Below are 22056 nucleotides of genomic sequence, written 5' to 3'. Positions count from 1 at the left end.
CCGCAAGATTATCCAATAATATATACAAGTATTTAAATCTATAATTATCCCTATACTATTCACAAATACCTTTTATGTTCAATTTCTTCATAAACTTGAATCAAATCACCAGCTTCGAATCCATTCCAATTGGAAAAACTTAGACCACATTCATTTCCTTTTCTTGCTTCTGTGATATCATCTTTAATATGTTTTAAAGATGATAATGTACCTTTATAAATTTCCTTTTTTTGTCTTAAAACTTTAACATTTGATGATCTTTTTATTATACCTGATAAAACTTTACATCCAGCAATTTTAATTTTTGATTTACCTTGTGTAATAGTAAAAATATCTTTTAATTCAACTTCTCCCAAGATTTTAGTTTCAATTCTTGGTTTTAAATGAGAATTTAATTCATCATTTACTTGTTCAATTAATCTATATATAATATTATGTTCAATAATTTTAATTTTTTCTTTTTCTGCTCTTATTAAAATGGGTTTAGGAATTTTTAAATTAAAACAAAAAATTGTTGCTCCAAAAGTTTTTGCCATATCTAAATCATTATCAGTTGGTAAACCTGCAGAATTAGATATAACTATTGATTTAACTTCGTCATTACCTAACCCATCAATACTTTCTTTTATAGCTTCTGAAGATCCAAATACATCTGATTTTATAATGTAATTACATTTAACTTGCTTATCTTCTTCTTTAATTTCTAATTCACTTGAATCTAATCCTGCTTTTTTCAATTCAGTTAATTTTTCCAATCTTTCAGCTTCTTTTATTTCTTCTGATCTTTTTAAATTAATATTTTCTATATCTCTTGAAGCTTGAATTTCTTGTGATCTTTTTTGTCTAAATTCAATAACTTTTTTTGCAATTTGTTCTGTTTTTGCTTGAATTATATGATCTCCACTATCTGGTAAACCTTTCCAACCCCAAATTTGTACAGGAGTTGAAGGTTCTGCTAATTTTAAAATTTTACCATTTTCATCTTTCATACCTTTTATTTTACAATATGTCTTGCCAGCAACTATTATATCACCATTTTTTAAAGAACCTCTACGTACTAATACAGTAGCAACATTACCCATTCCTTTTATAACTTCAGATTCAATTATCCAACCTTCAGAAGCAATACCATTAAATTCAGATTTAAATTCTTGTAATTCACTTAATGTTATAATAGCTTCTTCTAATTTATTCATATTTAAACCAGTTTTTCCTGATACTTGAACAACTTGAGTATCTCCACCATAATCTTCAATATCAATATTATGAGATGATAAATCACTTAATACTTTATCTATTTTAATACCAGGTTTATCACATTTATTTATAGCTATTATTATTGGAGCTCCTGCCTTTTTGGCATGTTTTATAGCTTCAATAGTTTGAGGCATAACTGAATCATCAGCAGCAACAACTAATATAATAATATCTGTTATTATTGCACCTCTTTCTCTCATTTTTAAAAATGCTGCATGACCAGGAGTATCTAAAAATGTAATTTTTTTCTTGGATTCAGGAGTTATAACTGAAAATGCACCAATATGTTGAGTTATTCCACCAAATTCTCCTTTTACGATTGATGAATTTCTTAAATAATCTAATATAGTTGTTTTACCATGATCAACATGTCCCATAATTGTAACTACTGGTGGTCTTTCTTTTAAATTTTCTGGTTTTATAGGATCAGAAAATAAATCATTTTCATTTTTTTTATTATTATCAGATATAATTTCAACTTCAATATCATATTCATCTGCAATTAAACTAGCATTTTCTTTATCTAAAATATATGAATGTCTTACATTTTCAAACCCTAAATCTTGAGTCTTTTTAATAACATCATTTATTGGAACTTGCATTATCATTGCTAAATTTGCAATTGAAATGAAAGGAGGTAATTGAATTTTAACAATTGGTTTTTTACGTTCTTTTAATTTTCGAAATTTTCTAGATTTTGTAGTTCGCTGTGGTATGAATGTTTCATTATCTCGGTGCTGTTGATCTTTTGTATCTCCCTTTTCTATTTGTCTTCGTAATTCTTGATATTTTATTAATTTTTGTCTTTCTATCTCTTCCTTTGTTAATTGTGGTCCATTTAAAGGTGTGAATTGTTTATTTATTGAATTATTTGAATCTCTATTTTGCAAATGAGGTCGCCTACTATTTCCATAATTTCCATTTCTATTACTTATGTTAGGTCTTGCCGGTCTATTATTTGAAATTTGAGGTTTTGGTTTTGAATATTGTTGTGCAAATCTGTTGATTTTTGGTTTATCTGAATTTGAAATAGTTGATGGTTTTGATGTTGGTTTTGAGTTTGCAACTCTTCGTATATCATTTAGTATATCTGAATACGTTCGCGTTAGTAGTATTCGTTTCAAACATGATCTACTCGATATATGAAACATTGACAAGTGGATGGTAATAAGATTGTAGATAATGTTATTGTTGCAAAGTATTTAAAATTTTTCAAACATGCAAGTGATATTACATTTAAGATTTTGTGTAATAACTTGAAATCACATACTTAGCCATTAAGCTTACCTTACAAAATATATAATTCTAATTTATTGAATATTTAGATAATACAAACAAATTCTATAGACTCAATTCAATACTCATTATGTAAAATTGAAATTAATTCATCAATATCTTGAAAATTTCTATCATCACAAGCAAAATTTCTATGTCTATTACTATAAATATGTTCTTCAAAACAATCATATTTACAACGACAATTTTCACAATAACCTGGAGTTGATTCTTTATCTTTTCTTATAATTTCTGTTGTTTTTCTTTTCATAAATATTCTTCTTTTTAAATTATTTAAATTTTTAGAAGTAACATGAGATATTGATGGTCCTAATCCATTACCTGCTGCATATGCAGTACTATTTAAACTTGAATCCATTGAAAATTGTAAAGCATTTGAAGCTCCATTAAATCCAGAAGCCATTGTATCTACTTGTTTTGATTGAATATTTGATGAATTTCTAATTAGTGGTTGTCTAAATTCAAATTCAATTTCTTCTTCATTATTATTTGAAGAATCTTCAACTTTATCTGTACTAGTACTTGTTTCAGTAAAATCATTAGGTGATAATGAAATTCCATTTATAACTTTTTCAGTTGCAACTCTCAAGGCTTGACGATGAGATTTTGAAGCTTCAAATTTTTTTAATCTTTTTAATTTTTTCTTTTCCAGATTTTGATCTGATGGATCAAATATAAATGGACATTTTCCATCTAATGAATAATTTAAAATAGGATATTCATTATTCCATTCTCTTATGGCTATTGGTCTAACAACTTGAGTTAAATCATAAACATATAAATAATTTTTACCAAAATAATGAAAATCATCTCTTTTTGCAGTTGGATCTCTATCAGTTGAACCATATAATTTTTCTTCTTTTAAAAGATTATATAAATTTGTATTTGTATTTGTTGGTTGTAAAATATTATTATGTTTATTAATTGATTCATCAACATTATTACTTAAACCTAAATTTTTCATAAATCTAAATAATTTTTCATAACTCCATACTTTTGTTTTAAATCTTGAAACATTTGAAAAAATATCATTATTAGGATATGTAAATTTATCATCATATGATCTTTTTGATATTAATATAGTTACATCAGTTTTATAAAATGGAGCAATTTCACATCCAACATATTTTAAATATTTTATTGCCTTTTTATATTCCATCAGTTGTACATCATGTGAACCTTCAAAAAATACTATTGATTCTTTCATTATTTTTCTCCAAGATTGTTGCCATTGCAGTAATTCTTCTCCAATTAGTCTAGTATTTCCTCTTTGCTGTTGTTGTTGTTGTTGCTGTTGTTGTTGTTGTTGCTGTTGTTGTTGTTGTTGTTGTTGCTGTTGTTGTTGCTGTTGTTGTTGTTGTTGAGCATGGAGATATTTTCTTGATCTTTCTTCTTCTTGCTTTTGTAATTGATGATCTTGTTGATGGTTTAATTTTTGTTTTTTAATTTTATCATTTTGCAAGTCCTGTCTATTATGCAAATTTGTGTTCAAATCTAACGGCTGTAAAGGTTTGTTTTGAGCTATAGATGGACGTTGTTGGATTTCAATTGGAGACCCAAGACTAGCTTTTGGAACATGTTTTTGATTTTCGGATTCAGAGACTTTTTTTGATTTTAACAATGAACTCAAGAACGGTCTTGGCTTGCCGTCATTTAGACTGACTTGTTTTCCCATCAGTGCCCTTTGCTGTTGAATTTCTTTTTCTAACTCGATTAATGGGGATGGTTTGCGTTCAATCAATGGAGATGGTCTGAGTTTAATCAATCGGGATGGTTTAAGTGATGATTTATCAACTTTATCCTTACTTCCTGTTTCCAAGTCATTATCCTCGTCATCTATTACTATTACTTCTCTCTTTTTAGTTATAGGTTTTGGATCATAAAATGGATTTGTAATTATAGATTCTTCTTTATCCAGTTCCTTTTGATCAGAAAGATTATTTTCTTCATCATTAGTTTTCAAAACTTGCACTGTATTAAATCTAGGTGAATTAATTTTAGAACTTGGTGAATTACTTCTTGAAGATCGTTGTCTTTCTTCTAAAACTTTTTCAATACTTCTTGAAAATGAATTTTTTAATTCGGTAAAGTCTTGTTTTGTCATAACATCATGAAGTTTACGTTTTTTTAAACAAGCACTTAGACTTTCTCGTAGATGACCAGTTTGACCTTCTGATTCTCTTTCTCTTTTTTTAGTCGTCGTCTCTATAGTATTTGCTTCTTTCGTAGGAGTTTTAATCTCAACATTTTTATCCTTTTGATCATCAGAAGCTGAATAAACTAAATTCTTTAAAGGACTTTCTCGTGTATTTTTTCCTTGAGATGTAAAATTTTCAGTTTTTGATCTTCCAAATGGTTTTTCGACAGATGAAACATTCTCTTCAGTAGATTGTGATTCTTTATTAGGTGTAGTTCGTTTATATATTTTATACTTTGGTGAAGTTGTAGATGATCTTCTATGATTTTGTTTCCCAGGTAAAATTGGTAAATTAGAATTTGTTTCTTTTAAAGGTTGTCTTGGTCTTAAAAGTGATGTGAATTTCTTTTTGAATACTGTTGGGTTACTAGATTTGACTGAATTGGTTGAGAATTCATTAGATTCATCCATTTTATATTTTTATTTTTAAACCCAATCTCTTATTCAAACTTTGTTTATTATTAAAAAGACATATGAAATATAAATACAAATGAAATAATGAATGACTATGCTATAATGCGTGATATTAAATGACTAATAAATGCTATAATGATATGATATATGTACAATTGATACTTGATCAACTGGTATCAAAGTTGTGGTTAATATATGATAATTGGTTGTCAAAATATAAATCTTCCTTCCTTATAATAAATAATACTAATAACAATGTTAATACAGTAATAACAATCCTTAAGTATGAGAGAGAGAGATTTAATACGCGAAATTTCAAATATTTTTTTTTTCTCTTTCCACTAACAAATAAGCACAATACAAAAAATTACACTAAATTCTACGTAATTATTAATTACTAGGTAGAGCTAACATTAAGTAGACTAACATAAAATCATTGTCATTTTTATTGTCTTGTCGATACTTTTCACACTATAAGTTACACACTTTATAGAGTGATAGATATTATAATTTGCAACAACTTTTTGATTCTTCCTTATGGTAACTGTGGAAAGTTAAGCTCAAATTATTATCAAAATAAATAATGCAATAGATATGATTGATGGTGCAAATTGCTTTGAATTGCCTGAGTCACGAGTTTGTGTTTCTGTTGTTGTTTTCATTGCTTGAGTACGTGGAGTTTCAGTCTGTTGAGTATCTACTTCTTGAGTAGGTTGAGTACCCATTCCAACCATTGTATTGTCATTTGTAGTGATTGTTCCAACTTGTGTTTGACCGTCAGTAGTTCTACCAGCACCTGGTTGATTTGTATATGATAAAATAGTACTTAATATACTATCAAAACTAGCACTTCCTGCTTCATCTGTAATTGAATTTAAACGACTTGCAAAATCACAATAATAACGACGTAATCTTTCTTCATCATAATCCATTCTAGTTAAACCAAATGTTCTGCATTCTTTCAAACAATCAGCCAAGTCATCAAAAAAATCATCATGTAATTGACAAATACATTGAAATAGTTCTTTCATTTCTGATACTTGAGTAGGTTGTGTTGAAATACTGCATGTTCTAGAAACCATAGCTTTAGCACTATCGCAATCTTCACAGTCAGGATCACTGTAATTACCATTGAAATTAAAAATTGGAATATTATCAATAGCTATTACAGTTTGACAAACAATAATTAAAAATAAATTAATAAATATCATCTTGTTTTTGATTAATTTTGTTGCAAAAGACTTAAAATTTAAAAATCTTTATACATTTGAATTATAATTAGAAAAATGAGTTTTTATAAACTTTTTTAAGGACGATATTTTGAAGCTGTTATGTGATTTGAGATGTTAATTGCTGCATTATTATTTGGTCTCATGCAACTTTATATTATCGATTGAAATATTATTTTGCAGCCAAAAAATAAGCTGATCAATTTTGGTTCTCTCACAGAAAAAATTTCCCCGGATTTGACAGTTCGTAAATTCGAGTCAAACCACAAGTACTGCAAATCACTTGCAAAATTATTCACTCGCTGTTTGTGAAAAGATGCTAAGGCGACTTAATAAGATCAATTTTAGTCAGATAAGGTTCAATTCCCTGAGTCTCTCTGTTTTGAATTATGACAACAACGAAATTTCGTTGAAAATAAATGATAAACAATACACTTTCAAAAACGTCTTTTTAAGAGATTCATGCACATCATCAGAATCAATTGATGAAGCAACCAGTCAAAAATTGTTTACAACGGCTGAAGGAGCAACAAACTTATCGATAAAAAGTGAACCAAGAATAACCAATGGGAAGGAACCAACCTTAAACATTGAATGGAATAACAATGGTAACTTTATAAATTCTCAATATCCATTATCATTTTTACTCAAACATTCCAATAATATATTAAATAGAGAAGGAAAATTTTTTGATAATGATAGAAAAATTTGGGATAAAATTGAATTAGAATCAAATCTTGAATCTATCAACCATACATATGAAGAATTTTTAAATAATGATGAAACATTTTTTAAAGCACTACATAATTTAAATAAATATGGATTATGTTTCATCAATGATATTCCCCACCCTAAATTAAACGAAATGAATGAATCAAATGTAAATGAATGGCCAATTGCTAATTTAGCTAATAAATTTGGATATATCAAAAAGACATTTTATGGATCATTATTTGATGTTAAAAATTTAAAAAATCAAGCAAAAAATATAGCTTATACAAATACTTTTTTACCATTACATATGGATTTATTATATTATGAATCACCACCAGGATTACAAATGCTTCATGCTATTCAAAATTCAACTTTAGGAGGTGAAAATATATTTTGTGATTCATTTTTAGCTGCTAACTATGTTAAACAAAAAGATCCAAAAGCTTATGATGCATTGACTAAAATTCCAATAACTTATCATTATGATAATAATAATGAATATTATTATTTTAAAAGACCATTAATTATAGAAGATAAAGAAATTACTAACCCCAACTTCCCTAAAATTCATGCAATAAATTATTCACCTCCATTCCAAGGTCCATTTGAAAAAGGAGTAGTAAAAGAAAATGATCCAAAATCTTATTCAGAATTTGATGATTTTATAAGAGGTTTTAAATTATTTGAAAATTTCATTAATGACCCAAAGAATCATTATGAAATAAAATTACCAGAAGGTACTTGTGTTATATTTGAAAATAGAAGAACTTTACATTCAAGAAATGAATTTAATGATTCAAATGGTGGTGATAGATGGTTAATGGGTACATATGTTGATGGTGATAGTTTTAGATCAAAATTACGTATAGGTTATAGAACATTTGGTACAAAAGTTTAATATATATATATATATTTACATTTTAACTATTTAATATGAATCTTTAATCAATAGTTGTAGCTATTATATCCACCACGATTTTGTGAAGGCATTTGTTTTTGTAATTCTGATTTATACACATGTTTGAACCCATTACATAATTGCATCATAGTATTATATTGAAAATTTCTTAATGAATAACCTTCAGGTTCTGTTCTAACATGCCATGTTATAATTGGAGTTTTAACATTTACTTTAAATAATAATAAAAAATTTCCAGGATTTTTATGATCATAACAAAAAATATATGCAGAACTTTTTGGATTTGCTTTTGTATATGATTCTAACCATTCATTAACTTCTGATATAGTTCCATCTTTAAATTTAGCATGACGAACCATTGAATCAACATTTTTAGAAATTGCTTGTATATGTTGAAAAATTAATTGATCTAAATCTTGATATTTTTTACCATCAACATAATATTCTTTAAATCTACCTTTTCTTCTTTCATGTACTGATAAATGTTGAAATATATTATTTCCAACTTTCCATGTAATAGTTAAATATTCTGGACCTTTTGATGATGGACGAATTACACAATCTCCTAATTTTTGTGGTGCTAAATATTCTTCTGCTTGTTTATAATTAAAATTACGATATAATGGATGTTGAATATTTCTAATATTAGCTCGTTTGGCTTTTTCTTTTGCTTTTTCTTTTTTCCAATCATCTTCTTCAGCTCTAAAATCCCATTTTCCACCTTCTTTTCTAATTTTAGGAATAGAAGCACGTTTTATATCTTCTTTTAATAAACTCATGACTGCCATTAAAGAATCTGGATGAAATTCTAATATAACTGCTTGAACAACTTGACCTTGTTGTAAATCCAAATCTCTTGGTATTTTATCTTCTTCAACATTTCCTTGAATTAAAGATGATGTTATTACTTTAGCCCATCTAATTTTTGATTGTGGATCATGATAATTTTTACCAACTTTTACAACAGTAACAGGAACTACAACACCAACACCAAATGTTTCCCTTGTTTCACCAGTTAACATATGGAAATATTCATAACTATCCAAAAGTTTGAAATGTCTTCTTAAATCTGTATAATTATTAACTAATTCTTCTTTAATCAATTGTAATGTTGCAAATTTTTTATTACCAGTTTTAGCTTCAATTTGTTTACCAAAATCAACAAGATTCAATTCATTAATTTTTTCTACTCCACTATTATATAATTGTTGAACAACTTCCCCTTTTTTCTTCATACCTTCAATATCTTCTTCGTCTAAGTCTAAAGCATCAGCTGCAACTTTACTTGCCAATTCATAATCCTCTGGATGTATTCTTGTTGCATCTAAAATTTCAATTGCTGAAGTATGAGGTTCATCAGTAGGAATGTTTAAAAATGAAGCACAATTTTTAAAAACTATTTTTGGTGTAAGATCATTTAAAATTAAATCATTTCTTGTTGGTAATGTAGAATTTAATCTAGTAACAATATTTCTTATTAAACCTGATGCTTTACGAGGACCTAAACCAGCAACGAATGGTAATAATTTGGCAACATATGGGTCTCGAACAGCAACATTAATATCAACCCCAGTTGTATTAACTATTTCAACAAAAGCTGACTCTAATGCTTCCTTAACTAAATCAATAGGAATAAGTTTTTGATGTTCATGGAATGTTAATGATAAAATGTCATCACCTAAAGCAACGTATTCCAATATTGGATTTTGTAAGTAATGAGCTACTCCAATTACGTATTTAACTAATTGTGGTTTGTCTGGATAATCAACTTTAGCAGCGGCTGAATTTTGATACAATCTAGCTGTTTCATCTTGACCCCAAACAACACTTAAAAGTGGTGGTGGTTCAGTAATTTCTAAATCTTGTACATTAGCAGTTATTCCATTTTCTTCAACAAATTTTCTAACTATATCAAATAATCTTTTACTATTCACATTAAATCCTGAAATTGTAATAACATCAGGTTGATCAGTCTTAAAAGTATTATCAAAAAATTCTTTTAATTCTCCAGAAAATGATTCAGCACTATCTAGATCTTTAATAGGATTGGATTCTGACTTGAAAAATGCTTGAGCTTTACCATTATCTCTTACAAAAGCACCAACAACAGCACTATCAGGTTCACCTTTACCAAAAGATAACGCCAAAACATTAGGTTTAGTTCCTTTATCATATCCATAAGGAGCGAAAGGTGCCTGGTCAATTCTAGACATTATTTTCGCTCTAACTTCCAGCGCCACTAATCTTTCACATTCACGTCTTAAATCTTCTTTTGTATTTTGTGATACCATAGCACATAATTTTTTAAATGCCAATCTTAAAACTATTTCCCTTTCTTTATTCCATTTATCTGAATTTTCGGATAAACCATCTGATTTTAAACAATTAAAAATAGCTTGAAACCAACTTTCAAAATCTGTTGTTTCTACTTTTATAACAGCTAAACCAAGTCTTTCAGCTTCTAACATTCTTAAAAACACATCTGGTTTTTGTACAAGATCAGCCGGTGATCTATTTATTGCATATTTAATATCTGCGAATGGACTATAATTATCAATTGCTGTTCTACCTTTGTCAGTCAATGCTACACTAATAGAACCAACCGATTTATATGTATTCCTAACTTCATGTCTGACTTTTGGGTTATGAAATATTTCTTCTGCAAAAGTACGTCTTATTGCATCTCTTGCGGTTTTTTCTTCTTTGAATAAAGCATCTACATCATCTACCAACATATCAATGATAAAATCAAGTGAGTCATTTGAATCATCAGTTGCATGAATTCTATATGAAGTTTGGAAGTTGTTATAACTTTGATCTTGGACATTTTCACCAAATTGTTTTGCAGTAATACCATAAGCTTTGACTCCATCATACAAAATATTGGATTTAATACGATCATAAAGGGCAAATTTAGAATGCTTCTTACTTCTCACTTTTGAATTTTCTCCCTCCTCTTCGTTGGAATCTGTATCTTTGTTATTCAAGTCTCTGATTTGTTGAGCGTATGTGAATTGAATGTAATCATGAATATCTTGTATAGCCACCATTGTATCAAGCGATTTAATATCTGTTGTTAGATCATCTTCTAAACCTAATGCTTGGATTAATTTTTCTATATTTAATCTCTTTTCATATAAAGAATGATACTCAATATCCAATTTAACTATCCTCCACAAATCCTCTTCGAATAATAATTTATGCACACTACTAGTTATTTTACCTTCTGCATCTTCAGTTAAATGTGAATATAAAAGGCAATCACGACGATGAGACCAAATAAAAGGCACTTCGAAAGCTTCTTTTGAAACAAGCTGGACAACTTGACCAACAGATTCTTTGAATGGTTCTTCCAAGAATGAACCGGCTATACCAGGTCTTTCTCCTAACATTATATTCGTAACCCATTTCTTTTCTCTTTCCAACTCTTCACCATCCAAGTCAATGTAATCGAGGGCTGCACGATACCTTTGAAATCTTTCTGGCACGTCAATAATACGTATAACATTGTCTTCTTCTGTTAACATTCTTTCTTTTAATTCAGAATGTTCAAATACTTCATCTAAGGAGGTTGGCTCTTCATTACCTTGTCCAGCGTCTTCTATTTCTTGTGCTTCCAAAGCCCATTCATATTCATTACCATCTCCAAATGCCTCAAACAACTCTTGTAAACTTTTCCTATCAACATTTGATAATTTAGATGTGTCAATGCTTGGTCCTTTCTTTTTTAAACGTTGTCTTTCTTCTTGTCTAGCTCGTCTTGTTTCTTCATCATCATCTGAAAATTCATCATCTTCAATAAAATCATCAACATCTTCTTCGTCTTCACCTGGTTGAATAGACGGTCTAGTTCCCAAATCTCTTTCGTTGTTGTCGTCTATGAGATCATCATCATCTTCTTCATCTGCGAATATATCAATCAATCCGCTTTCAGTTCTTCTCTGACGATCATGTTCCTTCTGATTTTGAACTAAATCCTCTGTTTCTTCATCATTATCTGTTCTTCTTTTCAAACGTTTAAATTGATTTCCTTGTGATGAAGGTTTCAAACCTGAATTTTCCATAAGTAATTCTAAATCATCTTCATCTAATGCATCATTATCTTCTTCTCGAACTGATTCCTCTCTTTCTGCTCTTTTTCTTTTCTTATGTCTTCTTCTTTTTTTAGTTTCTATTTCTTCATCTTCATCATCAACTATAAAACCTTCTCTTACTTTTTGTATTTCTTCTTCGTTATCATCATCATCATCTTCCTCGGATGAATCAGTTACGGAGTCATTACGTAAATCATCACCCTCTCCTTCTGATCCTGATTGATCGTTTTCATTATCTCGTATTTCACTCTCTTCTGGTCTTTCCATAATGTTTTTGGTTTTTTGAAATAGATTTAAATTTGAACTCAATTAAGGAATGAAAAATCTTATATAATGAGTGTAGTTAGTTTGTGCTTGCCCTAATAAGTGATTTAGAGAGAGGACTGCAAGTCAATATTTATGGATAAGTAGTTGACTAAATGATGATTTGATTGAGTTGATCTCAACTTGGTGTAACTTTTTTTTTTTCTCTTGACTATTTTGGTTGTAATTTTCGAGTAACAAAATTTGAAAAATTATCAACAAGACTTTGGCACCACTCAGATATAGTTGTATCAATCAAAGTCTGATTACAACAAAAAAACTACAGTTGCAGAAAGAGGTACTTCGGATAAACGGTCGACCAATTTATTGTGTCGATACAAAATCAATTTAATATTATTGATACTGCCTATTTAGTTTCATATTGAACTGCCTATTCTTTTCATTGATGTAATTTCCAACATTTTCATCCGCTTCATCTCTACCTCTTTTCTTCTTGTTAAATTTTCGATCTTTTGACTCTTTCATCAATTTACTCACTTCATCTTTGGCGTCATTTATTGGAGAATCATTAGGACTGATACCCTTGATTTCATTTTCCTTCAGTAACCTATAAGCTTCCTTATCTATTTTAATAGCACTAATTTCTTTATAATATGAAGACTCTGCTAATTTATTTTGATCTTGTATTCCATTATTTGCTTTTCTTTGTTGTTTTTCTTGCCATTTCTCACATTCTTCAATGGTATATTCCATCAATCTATCTTTTTCATCCAAATCATTTCTGGTGCTTTGATCGGCATCGATAGATTTGCCTCGAGATTGTAATGAATTTAACTTTTGCAAGCGAATATCTTGAGATACTTCTAATTTATTTAATCGTACAGTCTCTTGTCTCTTCGACTTCAAAGTCTCAAATCTGGAAAGCAATGATTCTAAAGTGGTAGTTTCAGGTAACTCTGTTGAGGTCATATCATGGGCACATTTCTAATTGAATGTATATTCGTAGGTGTAGTTGATTTGTTGTAATTATAAGAGATATCTGATTCAATTCAATATTATGATCTAAAATATGAAATATTTTTTTACGCAATGAAGAAGCTTATCTTTTGACTCAATGCAATACACAATTTACTAAATAAGATATATTCCAATCATGAAAAATAATTGAATCACTGGCAGCAAATGATTTTTCTGTCTTCTCATCATGATCCGGGTTTCCTTTATCTTCGATTGACTTAAAAATTGCAAAAAAAATTACAGTGATTAAGTTGACTATACACTCAAAAAGTGCTAACTTGAATGAGAGCTATGATGTGTACAATTGAATGGACCCGGTGAAGCTTAAAATATGGTCTAAGCCTTGTATTCTCATCATTCTTACTAGTCCCTAATTTATGAAATTCCGTGTATTGAGCGGCATCAGATCAAACTATTCATACTCATAATTAGTTGCAGGCCCCCTTTTTTAGTAAATTTCAATTCAAAGCCCGAAACGGTTTATAGTTTACAAATTTGATTGGATTCTTATTGTTTTGTATGAACTTATCAAAAAGATCTATCAAGAGGGATTGAAGTCTCGTAACTAAGTATTTTAATCTCGGAATATCTAATTTCTTGCACGGGACGAGATTCGGATTAAATCTAATATCTAATAAAGATATAAATTGCTTCAATGATCCCTCAAAAATCTACAATCACCTGATAAATCATAAATTACATAAATCAAGTCAATTGATTTTGAATAAAAAATAATCATAAGACGACCTTCTTCCAAAAATGCCTGAATTATCGAAAGAAGAAAAATTTCATCAATACATTTTAAATTTACCTAAAGAACAAAAAGATGCAGTAAGAGGTAAACCAACTGAAGTTTTAAAACTTATAGATGATTATCCAGAATGGTTTATGGACATTGGACCTGAGAAAGGAAAATTTATTGTTGGAGAAATAGTGAAGAAACAACCAAAGATAATGATAGAATTGGGTGGCTATCTTGGGTACTCAGCTGTTTTATTCGCAAATCAACTAATAGCTGATCCTGAAGCAAAATATTATAGTTTCGAAGCCAATGCCGAGTATGCAAAGATTGCTCAAGATGTTATAGATTTAGCTGGATTGACGAAAAAAATTGAAATAATAGTTGGTAATGCTTCTTATACTTTGGTTGATTTTAAAGAAAGATTAAAGAAATCACCAGAATACAAACAAATTGATTTTATTTTTATTGATCATGACAAGAAAAGTTACGTTCCAGATCTTTGCTTATGTGAAAAATTGAATTTTGTTGCTCCCGGTACTGTAATTGCAGCTGATAATTTATATTCAGCTCCAGAATATAGAGAGTATGTTAGACTCACTCCAGAAGAAAAGAAGAAATTTCCAGGAAGATGGAATATAATATATGAAACAGAAGCTGTTGAATTTGAATTAAAAAATGGTCGTAAAGATGCTGTGGAACTAACTAAATGTAAGGATTATTTGTCAGGTTAAAGACCCAATTAACTAGCGTTGTTTATGAATATGACATCAAATTAACTTTCAGTTACGGTTCTATTTAGTAATTCGAAAGTTGAAGTTGGCAATCCAACAACATTATAATAATCTCCAGATATTTCAGAAAATAGTAGACAGCCTAGTTCTTGATATTTGAACCCACCTGCTACTTCCAAGCCTTCCTCACTCTCGATATATGCAGTCATAACTTCATCATTATTTGGCTTAAATTTCAACTTTGTTATACTATGATCGAAATATTCGCTAATGTTATCTTTCTTGATCTTGATGGTAGTAATAGCTGATATGACCTCTAGATCTGGATGTTTTTTATAGAATTCAAAATAATTTCTTTGTTCATGTTTTGACTTTGGTTTTTCAAAGATTCGACCATTGGCCGTCACAATTGTATCACAAGTAAGTATAATTGCATCTTTATTACTAAATTTCTCCTTATAGACTTCGAGTAGTGCCTCTGCTTTATGTTTACTTGTTAATTGGACATATTCTAAAGGTGTTTTATCCAGTTTTTCTAAATCTTCCGCAAAATCTGATCCTATTACAACAAATTCTTTGATTCCTAAATTGTTTTTGAGTATTTCCCGTCGTCTAGGCGAGTTTGATCCTAAAATTAATTGGTATTCAGTTAACTTTTTATTTAATGTAGTATTGAACATTTTGTGTTTATCAAATTGCTACTTTCTAGATCAATTTAAAATTTCAAAACTTTATTTGTACCAAGTTGATCTCACACGAAGATAGTATATTTCATGCTTGTTTGAAATGAAACTTTTATATAAGGAGAATCCAAGGACTTTGGCTCTATATTCGGAAACTTACAGTTTAACATTTCGAACTTTGACCAAAAAGAATTCGGAATCAACTAAACCAATTGTCAACTTAGAATTAGTTCCCAACACTCAGATCACTAAAGAAGAAGGCTATAAAACATTACTCAAACGTGAAATTTTTGGTTGCCTAGGTTTAATATACGAACTGAATCAAATTTTTTTGGCAGTTATCACAGGTGCTTTGACTAAAGTTGCAACACCAATTGCTAATGAAACTGTTGATAAAATTTACTCAGTTGATTTTGTATCATTGGACGATAATGAATGGGATTTTGTTGAATTAGATAACCTGGGATATCCAGTTTTAACGTCTGATGAAATGGAAGACGAAAGGTACAATCGTGCACCACATCCATGTTTTGAATTTAAGAAATTACTTTCGAACGGTTCATTTTACTACTCAAATGATTTCGACTTAACATCAACTTTACAAACCAGGGGGGTCGACGAACATATGGAAAATTTAAATCATTATCAACCTCAATATATGTGGAACTCCTTTTTGATGGATGAAATGATTAAATATAGATCAAATTTGGATCAACATAATCAATTAATCTTGGATGATAATAAATTTTTAACTACTGTAATTCGAGGATTTGCAAAAACTGTGCCAGTTGGAAGTCAGGACTCAATTACAATCGTCTCGAAACAATCATGGAAAAGAGCAGGGACTAGATATAATACAAGAGGTATAGATGATAACGGTAATGTTGCTAATTTTGTTGAAACAGAATTCATATATTATAACCCTACAAAATCACATATATTCACATATACACAGATTAGAGGATCAGTGCCGACATTTTGGGAACAAGATTCAAGTTTGATTAATCCTAAAATAACATTAACTAGATCATTAGAGGCAACACAACCAGTTTTCAACAAACATTTTACAGAAATTAATGAAGCATATGGAGTATGTCACATTGTTGACTTACTTTCAAAAACAAAATCAGCAGAAATTCAAGTTTCAAATAGATATAAACAACTATATAATCATTGCGATCGAAAAAAGGAAATTGAATACACAGCATTTGATTTCCATGCAGAGACAAAACAAGCTGGTGGATTTGCTGGTGCTACAAAGATTCTACCATATTTATATGATTCTATGCAGCAATTTGGTTTTTTCTCATATGATATGAAACACGAGGAAGTTATCACCAGACAAGATGGTGTTTTTCGAGTCAATTGTTTAGATTGTCTCGATCGTACAAATTTAATCGAACAAGTTATTTCCAGGACAGTGTTGGAAAATATAATCAAGAATCAATCAGAGTCTTATGGAAATCATGGTAGAGATTTTGCCATGTTGGAGAATATCATTCAAAGACATAATGCCTTATGGGCAGATAATGGAGATGCCATATCACAAATCTATACAGGCACAAATGCATTAAAATCATCTTTCTCTAGATCAGGTAAGATGAATTTTGCTGGAGCACTATCAGATGTCACTAAATCTGTTTCAAGATTGTATCAAAACACATTTGTAGATGGGAAAAAGCAATCAACAATAGATTTATTACTTGGTGTGGCTGGTAGATATTCTAAAAAAGTGAAAATATTTGATCCTGCTAGTGAGTATGTTAGTACCAAATTGAAACAACAATCACAATTGTTTTCAACCGAAGAAAACATTTCAATTTTTACAGGTACTTATAATGTTAATGCTTTAGAACCATCAAATAGAATTGATTTAACACCATGGTTGTTCCCACCGGAAAATGAAACAACACCTGATATATATGCAATTGGTTTTCAAGAATTGATCGAGCTAAATGCGGGATCGATTTTAAGCGCTGATATATCCAAACCCACCAAATGGGCAGCAATTTTGAATGATCAATTGAACTCTCAAAAAGAACAATATGCTTTGTTACGTACAGAATCAATTGCATCAATGTCACTATTTTTATTTGTTAAAAAATCTTCTGTTCATCATGTGACTCAAGTATCTGGTGCATCTAAAAAGACTGGTTTAGGGGGGATAACTGCAAATAAAGGTGCTTGTGGGGTTAGATTTGAATATGGTGCTACTTCATTTGCATTAATCACATCACATTTAGCTGCAGGAACATCGGCTACTGTTGAAAGATTCAATGATTATACCACAATAATGCAAGGTATGACTTTTACAAGAAATTATTCAATCCAAGATCATGATCATGTGATTTGGTTTGGTGATTTAAATTATAGAATAAATATGTCAAATGGTGAATGTCGAGACTTGATCGAAAAGGGAGCATTTGATGATTTAATAAGAAGTGATCAATTAACTTTGGAAAGAAGAGATAAAGGTGCTTTCCTGGAGTTCAATGAAGGAGTAGTTTTATTTTATCCAACTTATAAATTTGACAAAGCGTCTTCAAATTATGATACTTCGGAAAAACAAAGAGTTCCTTCTTGGACTGATAGAATTTTATTCTTAAGTACAAAGAAAAAAAGAAATGATTTGAAACAATTAAATTATAATTCTGTAATGGACATGCTTTTAAGTGATCACAAACCTGTTTATGCTACATTCAATTCTAAAGTTGAATTTGTTGACAAAATTAAGAAGGCTTCAATGGCAAAAGAATATTATGACGAATATAGAAAAGGACATGGAAGTGAATACGACTTGATATCAATTGCATCTACTACTCCCTCGATTGCATCAAGTAAAACATCTGATGATAATTTTAGGAATGATACTTTAACAGATTTGAATCTATTAGACGATTTTGATTCAAATGCTCCAAGTTTGCCAAGTAGACCAATTAATTTTCCAGCACCGAAAAGAGTTCCTCCTCCTCCAGCTAGTAGGAAAACTACCGCTGATCAATCATCTAATATAGCATCTTCATCATTAGCATCTCAACCTAGAAAATTACCACCACCGCCAGATCAATATGTAAATGGTGATAATCTTCCAAAACCACCACCACCTAGAAAAACCAATTTAAACACTAATACAATTGAAACACCAGCTCCAGTCAAAGTTCCTTTCGGATTTTCATCATCACCATTAATACCAAGTAGATCAAACCTGGCTTCTTCATCACCGATTAGTTCACCAAAGCCAAACGTCATAAAATCTTCCACTTTAAGATCAACCGATACAGATTCATCAACTGCATTGAAACCAATGGTACCTTCAAAACCATCAAATTTATCATCATCAAAATTAAAAACTGTTAGCTCTGAAGAAATACCAACAACCAATTCCATTAATAATAAGAAAGAAAATGGAGTACCTTCACCATCTTTACCTCCTGGTATGAAAAATATGGCTGATTGGCAACCATTGGTTCCGAAGTAAATATTTATAGAACAAATGTAATAGATTTTGAATAAAAAGTAGATAGTTCGTATTATCTTGTTTCTAAAATTAGCTCAGAAAGTATTTTATTACGCAAAAAAAAAACAGGTCCAAATTTGTTGCAAATCTGTAACTTAATTCACAACAGGTTAAATCACAGGACTGCAGTCTCATATAAAGTTAACCAATTTTCCAGGGGAATATATTTAAGTTCAATTTATAATAGCAATGGAGCAAATATAATGAATTCAACTTTGGATGGACTACACAAAGTAACATCCATTGATAGTATCGAAGATGATTCTAATATTAATTCAAGATCTTCATTAGATAACCCTAGCATTTTAAAAAAAATATCATCACCTATAATATCTGATTTACCGAATATTTTTATTAATTTAAGGTCAAATGATGAAGTTAAGTCTAATGGAAGTAATGGTAGAAGTTTTTTAAAAAAAATTATAAGTGGGAATAATAAATCAAATGAAAATTTATCAAATGGTTCCAATCCTAGTTTCGATAATTTGAAAGTTGTCTCAAGTGGTGATGAAGTACTGGATTTACATCCTGACATTTCAAAATCTATTGGTCATGTCAAAATACCTCATATATTTGATACTGAAGGAATGCCATTGTTAAAAGTATCTCATAAATCAAAGAAAAGGATTTTATTATTTATTGATCCTACAAGATTTATTTTCAGTTGGAAATTAGCATCTTCAATGATATTACAAAATAATAGAATATCAGCTCAAAGAATTCATGAATATACTTTAGATGATATTAAATTTTTTTACACTCAAAATCAAGGATCAAATTATAGAGAAGAATTAAGAATTTCAAAAGAATTTGAAAATAAATGGATGACTATAATTTATTATGATCAAAAAAAAGGGAAATTAAAAATGTTACATCTAATAGCTGATACTGAACATGATTGTAAAAAATTAAGTTCAACTATAATTAATTTAAAAGAATTGAGATATCATTTAGCAAAAGATTTTTTAGTTGATTTAAAAGATTTAGATGAATCTCATGTTAAATTAATTTTGAATAGAGATGAAAATCATAAACAGATTCGGGATTCGTTAACATTAAATGATATTTTAAAATATGCCAAAAGGTTGAATATTAATATTAATCAAAAATATTTGGAATTAATTTATGATCAAGTTTGTGAATCTGAATCAGGATTAAATTTTGATCAATTCAAAAAATTTATATCGATTTTGAAACAAAGAGATGATTTATTACAAATATGGGAATCAGAATCACATCATAATTTAAAAGGAATGAATTTTGAAAATTTTCGTAATTTTTATAAAAAAGTTCAACATGAAAATGGTGATGATGAAACAATCAAGGTTATATTTGACAAATTTGAAACTGATGGATATTGGTCAGTTGATGCATTCAACAATTATTTGTCATCAAATTTAAACAATCCAATATTAAATGTTGAGAATGAAAATTATTTCAATTATCCATTGACGGATTATTATATTTCAAGTTCACATAATACATATTTGACTGGTAGACAAGTAGTAGGAGATTCTTCAATAGATGGATACGTCAAAGCGTTACAAAGAGGATGTAGATGTATTGAAATTGATGTGTGGGATGGACTAGAAGATGAATCTAATGGAGAAGATTTTGAACCTATAGTCAATCATGGAAGAACATTCACTAAATCAATTAAATTTTCAAATGTAATTAGAACTATTCAAAAATTTGCATTCATTACTACACCATATCCATTAATTATAAGTTTAGAAATTAATTGTTCATCTAAATTTCAATTAAAAGTTGTTTCAATATTAAAAGATATTTTAGGATCAAGTTTAATAACAACTCCAATAAATAATCAACCAATCATTCCATCACCTGAAGAAATGAAACATAAATTTCTAATTAAAGCTAAAAAGACAAGTCCTTTTAATCAATTAATTGAAACTGAAGGCGGAAGTTATACTACATCATCAACTACAACTACAACATCTTTCAGTGAAGATAATGGATCATCATCTAAATCTTCAAGTATAAATTCAGCTTTTAGTTTTAAAAGAAAATCAAAAGTTCCAAAAATAATTGATCAATTAAGTGAATTAGGTACATATATTCAAGGAATAAAATTTAGAAATTTTTCATTACCTGAATCCAAAATTTATAATCATTGTTTTTCATTAAATGAAAAAACAATAAATAATATGTTAAAAGATGAAATTAAAACTATGTCATTAGATAAACATAATAAAAAATATTTCCTAAGAGTTTATCCATCAAAAATGAGATTAAGATCAACAAATTTTAATCCTATAAATTATTGGAAACATGGTGTTCAAATGGTTGCAACAAATTGGCAAACTTATGATTTAGGTCAACAATTAAATGAAGCAATGTTTGAAGGAGTTAATAAAAAAGGTTATGTTTTAAAACCTAAAGAGTTAAGAAAACCAACAATTAAAAATTCAAAATTTTATAAATTAATAAAACCTGATATTGAAAAAATTAAATTTGAAATTGAAATTATAAGTGCTCATCAATTACCTAAACCAAAAGATTTAATTGATGATGTAATAAGTCCGTTTATATCATTTGAAATTATTGGAGCTGATTCAGTTAATTGGGATCATGAATCAATGACACAACAAAATACTTTCATGGTTTCAAATAATGGATTTAATCCTATTTGGAATGAGAAATTTAGTGGTATTATATCTGGTTCAAAAGATTTTATCTTTGTGAAATTTATAGTAAATTCAATTTTACAAGATAAGTCAGATATTATACCATTAGCTATTTCAGTAGTTAAATTAAATTATTTAAAACAAGGTTATAGATATTTGTTTTTAAATGATTTATTTGGTGAACAATTAGTTTATTCTTCATTATTTGTGAAGATATCTTATGAACATATATAGATTTTATTAATGTAACGATGAGATGAAATGTCTAAAACATGTTTTTTTTTCTTGTAACTTTTCATTTTATCTCTATCAATCATTAAACATCTCAGTTTAA

The 22056-nt window shown here is 28.9% G+C and overlaps 9 protein-coding genes across 9 annotated transcripts; 3 read left to right on the top strand and 6 right to left on the bottom strand. All coding sequences in view use genetic code 12, as the record gives it.

Annotated features, from left to right (window-relative positions):
• Nucleotides 1-59: 59 nt before the first annotated feature.
• IFM1 (translation initiation factor 2) lies at nucleotides 60-2408 on the bottom strand (the record flags this gene model as incomplete). Its single annotated transcript, XM_051760078.1, has 1 exon — nucleotides 60-2408. The coding sequence occupies one exon, from the start codon at nucleotides 2406-2408 to the stop codon at nucleotides 60-62; it is 2349 nt and encodes a 782-aa protein (XP_051612264.1).
• A 203-nt stretch (nucleotides 2409-2611) lies between these two features.
• On the bottom strand, nucleotides 2612-5161 carry DBF4 (protein serine/threonine kinase activating protein; the record flags this gene model as incomplete). Its single annotated transcript, XM_051760077.1, has 1 exon — nucleotides 2612-5161. One exon carries the CDS (start codon nucleotides 5159-5161, stop codon nucleotides 2612-2614), a length of 2550 nt encoding a protein of 849 aa, XP_051612263.1.
• Nucleotides 5162-5724: 563 nt separating this feature from the next.
• KGF55_005099 (uncharacterized protein) lies at nucleotides 5725-6375 on the bottom strand (the record flags this gene model as incomplete). The annotated part of the gene is made up of 1 exon (XM_051760076.1): nucleotides 5725-6375. One exon carries the CDS (start codon nucleotides 6373-6375, stop codon nucleotides 5725-5727), a length of 651 nt encoding a protein of 216 aa, XP_051612262.1.
• A 334-nt stretch (nucleotides 6376-6709) lies between these two features.
• On the top strand, nucleotides 6710-8005 carry KGF55_005098 (uncharacterized protein; the record flags this gene model as incomplete). Its single annotated transcript, XM_051760075.1, has 1 exon — nucleotides 6710-8005. The coding sequence occupies one exon, from the start codon at nucleotides 6710-6712 to the stop codon at nucleotides 8003-8005; it is 1296 nt and encodes a 431-aa protein (XP_051612261.1).
• A 47-nt stretch (nucleotides 8006-8052) lies between these two features.
• Nucleotides 8053-12387, bottom strand: SPT6 (chromatin-remodeling histone chaperone; the record flags this gene model as incomplete). The annotated part of the gene is made up of 1 exon (XM_051760074.1): nucleotides 8053-12387. One exon carries the CDS (start codon nucleotides 12385-12387, stop codon nucleotides 8053-8055), a length of 4335 nt encoding a protein of 1444 aa, XP_051612260.1.
• A 390-nt stretch (nucleotides 12388-12777) lies between these two features.
• On the bottom strand, nucleotides 12778-13353 carry KGF55_005096 (uncharacterized protein; the record flags this gene model as incomplete). The annotated part of the gene is made up of 1 exon (XM_051760071.1): nucleotides 12778-13353. The coding sequence occupies one exon, from the start codon at nucleotides 13351-13353 to the stop codon at nucleotides 12778-12780; it is 576 nt and encodes a 191-aa protein (XP_051612259.1).
• An 807-nt stretch (nucleotides 13354-14160) lies between these two features.
• On the top strand, nucleotides 14161-14874 carry KGF55_005095 (uncharacterized protein; the record flags this gene model as incomplete). The annotated part of the gene is made up of 1 exon (XM_051760070.1): nucleotides 14161-14874. The coding sequence occupies one exon, from the start codon at nucleotides 14161-14163 to the stop codon at nucleotides 14872-14874; it is 714 nt and encodes a 237-aa protein (XP_051612258.1).
• A 41-nt stretch (nucleotides 14875-14915) lies between these two features.
• On the bottom strand, nucleotides 14916-15554 carry KGF55_005094 (nucleotide diphosphatase; the record flags this gene model as incomplete). The annotated part of the gene is made up of 1 exon (XM_051760069.1): nucleotides 14916-15554. One exon carries the CDS (start codon nucleotides 15552-15554, stop codon nucleotides 14916-14918), a length of 639 nt encoding a protein of 212 aa, XP_051612257.1.
• A 106-nt stretch (nucleotides 15555-15660) lies between these two features.
• On the top strand, nucleotides 15661-21956 carry PLC1 (phosphatidylinositol phospholipase C; the record flags this gene model as incomplete). The annotated part of the gene is made up of 2 exons (XM_051760068.1): nucleotides 15661-18991; nucleotides 19216-21956. The coding sequence occupies 2 exons, from the start codon at nucleotides 15661-15663 to the stop codon at nucleotides 21954-21956; spliced, it is 6072 nt and encodes a 2023-aa protein (XP_051612256.1).
• Nucleotides 21957-22056: the final 100 nt, after the last annotated feature.

This window comes from Candida pseudojiufengensis (assembly GCF_024610245.1).
Source record: "Candida pseudojiufengensis strain CBS 10847 chromosome Unknown scaffold10, whole genome shotgun sequence".
Taxonomy (NCBI): Eukaryota; Fungi; Ascomycota; class Pichiomycetes; order Serinales; family Debaryomycetaceae; genus Lodderomyces; species Lodderomyces pseudojiufengensis.
The sequence above is the reverse complement of the archived record's forward strand: the minus strand, read 5'-3'. Positions and strand labels throughout refer to the sequence as shown.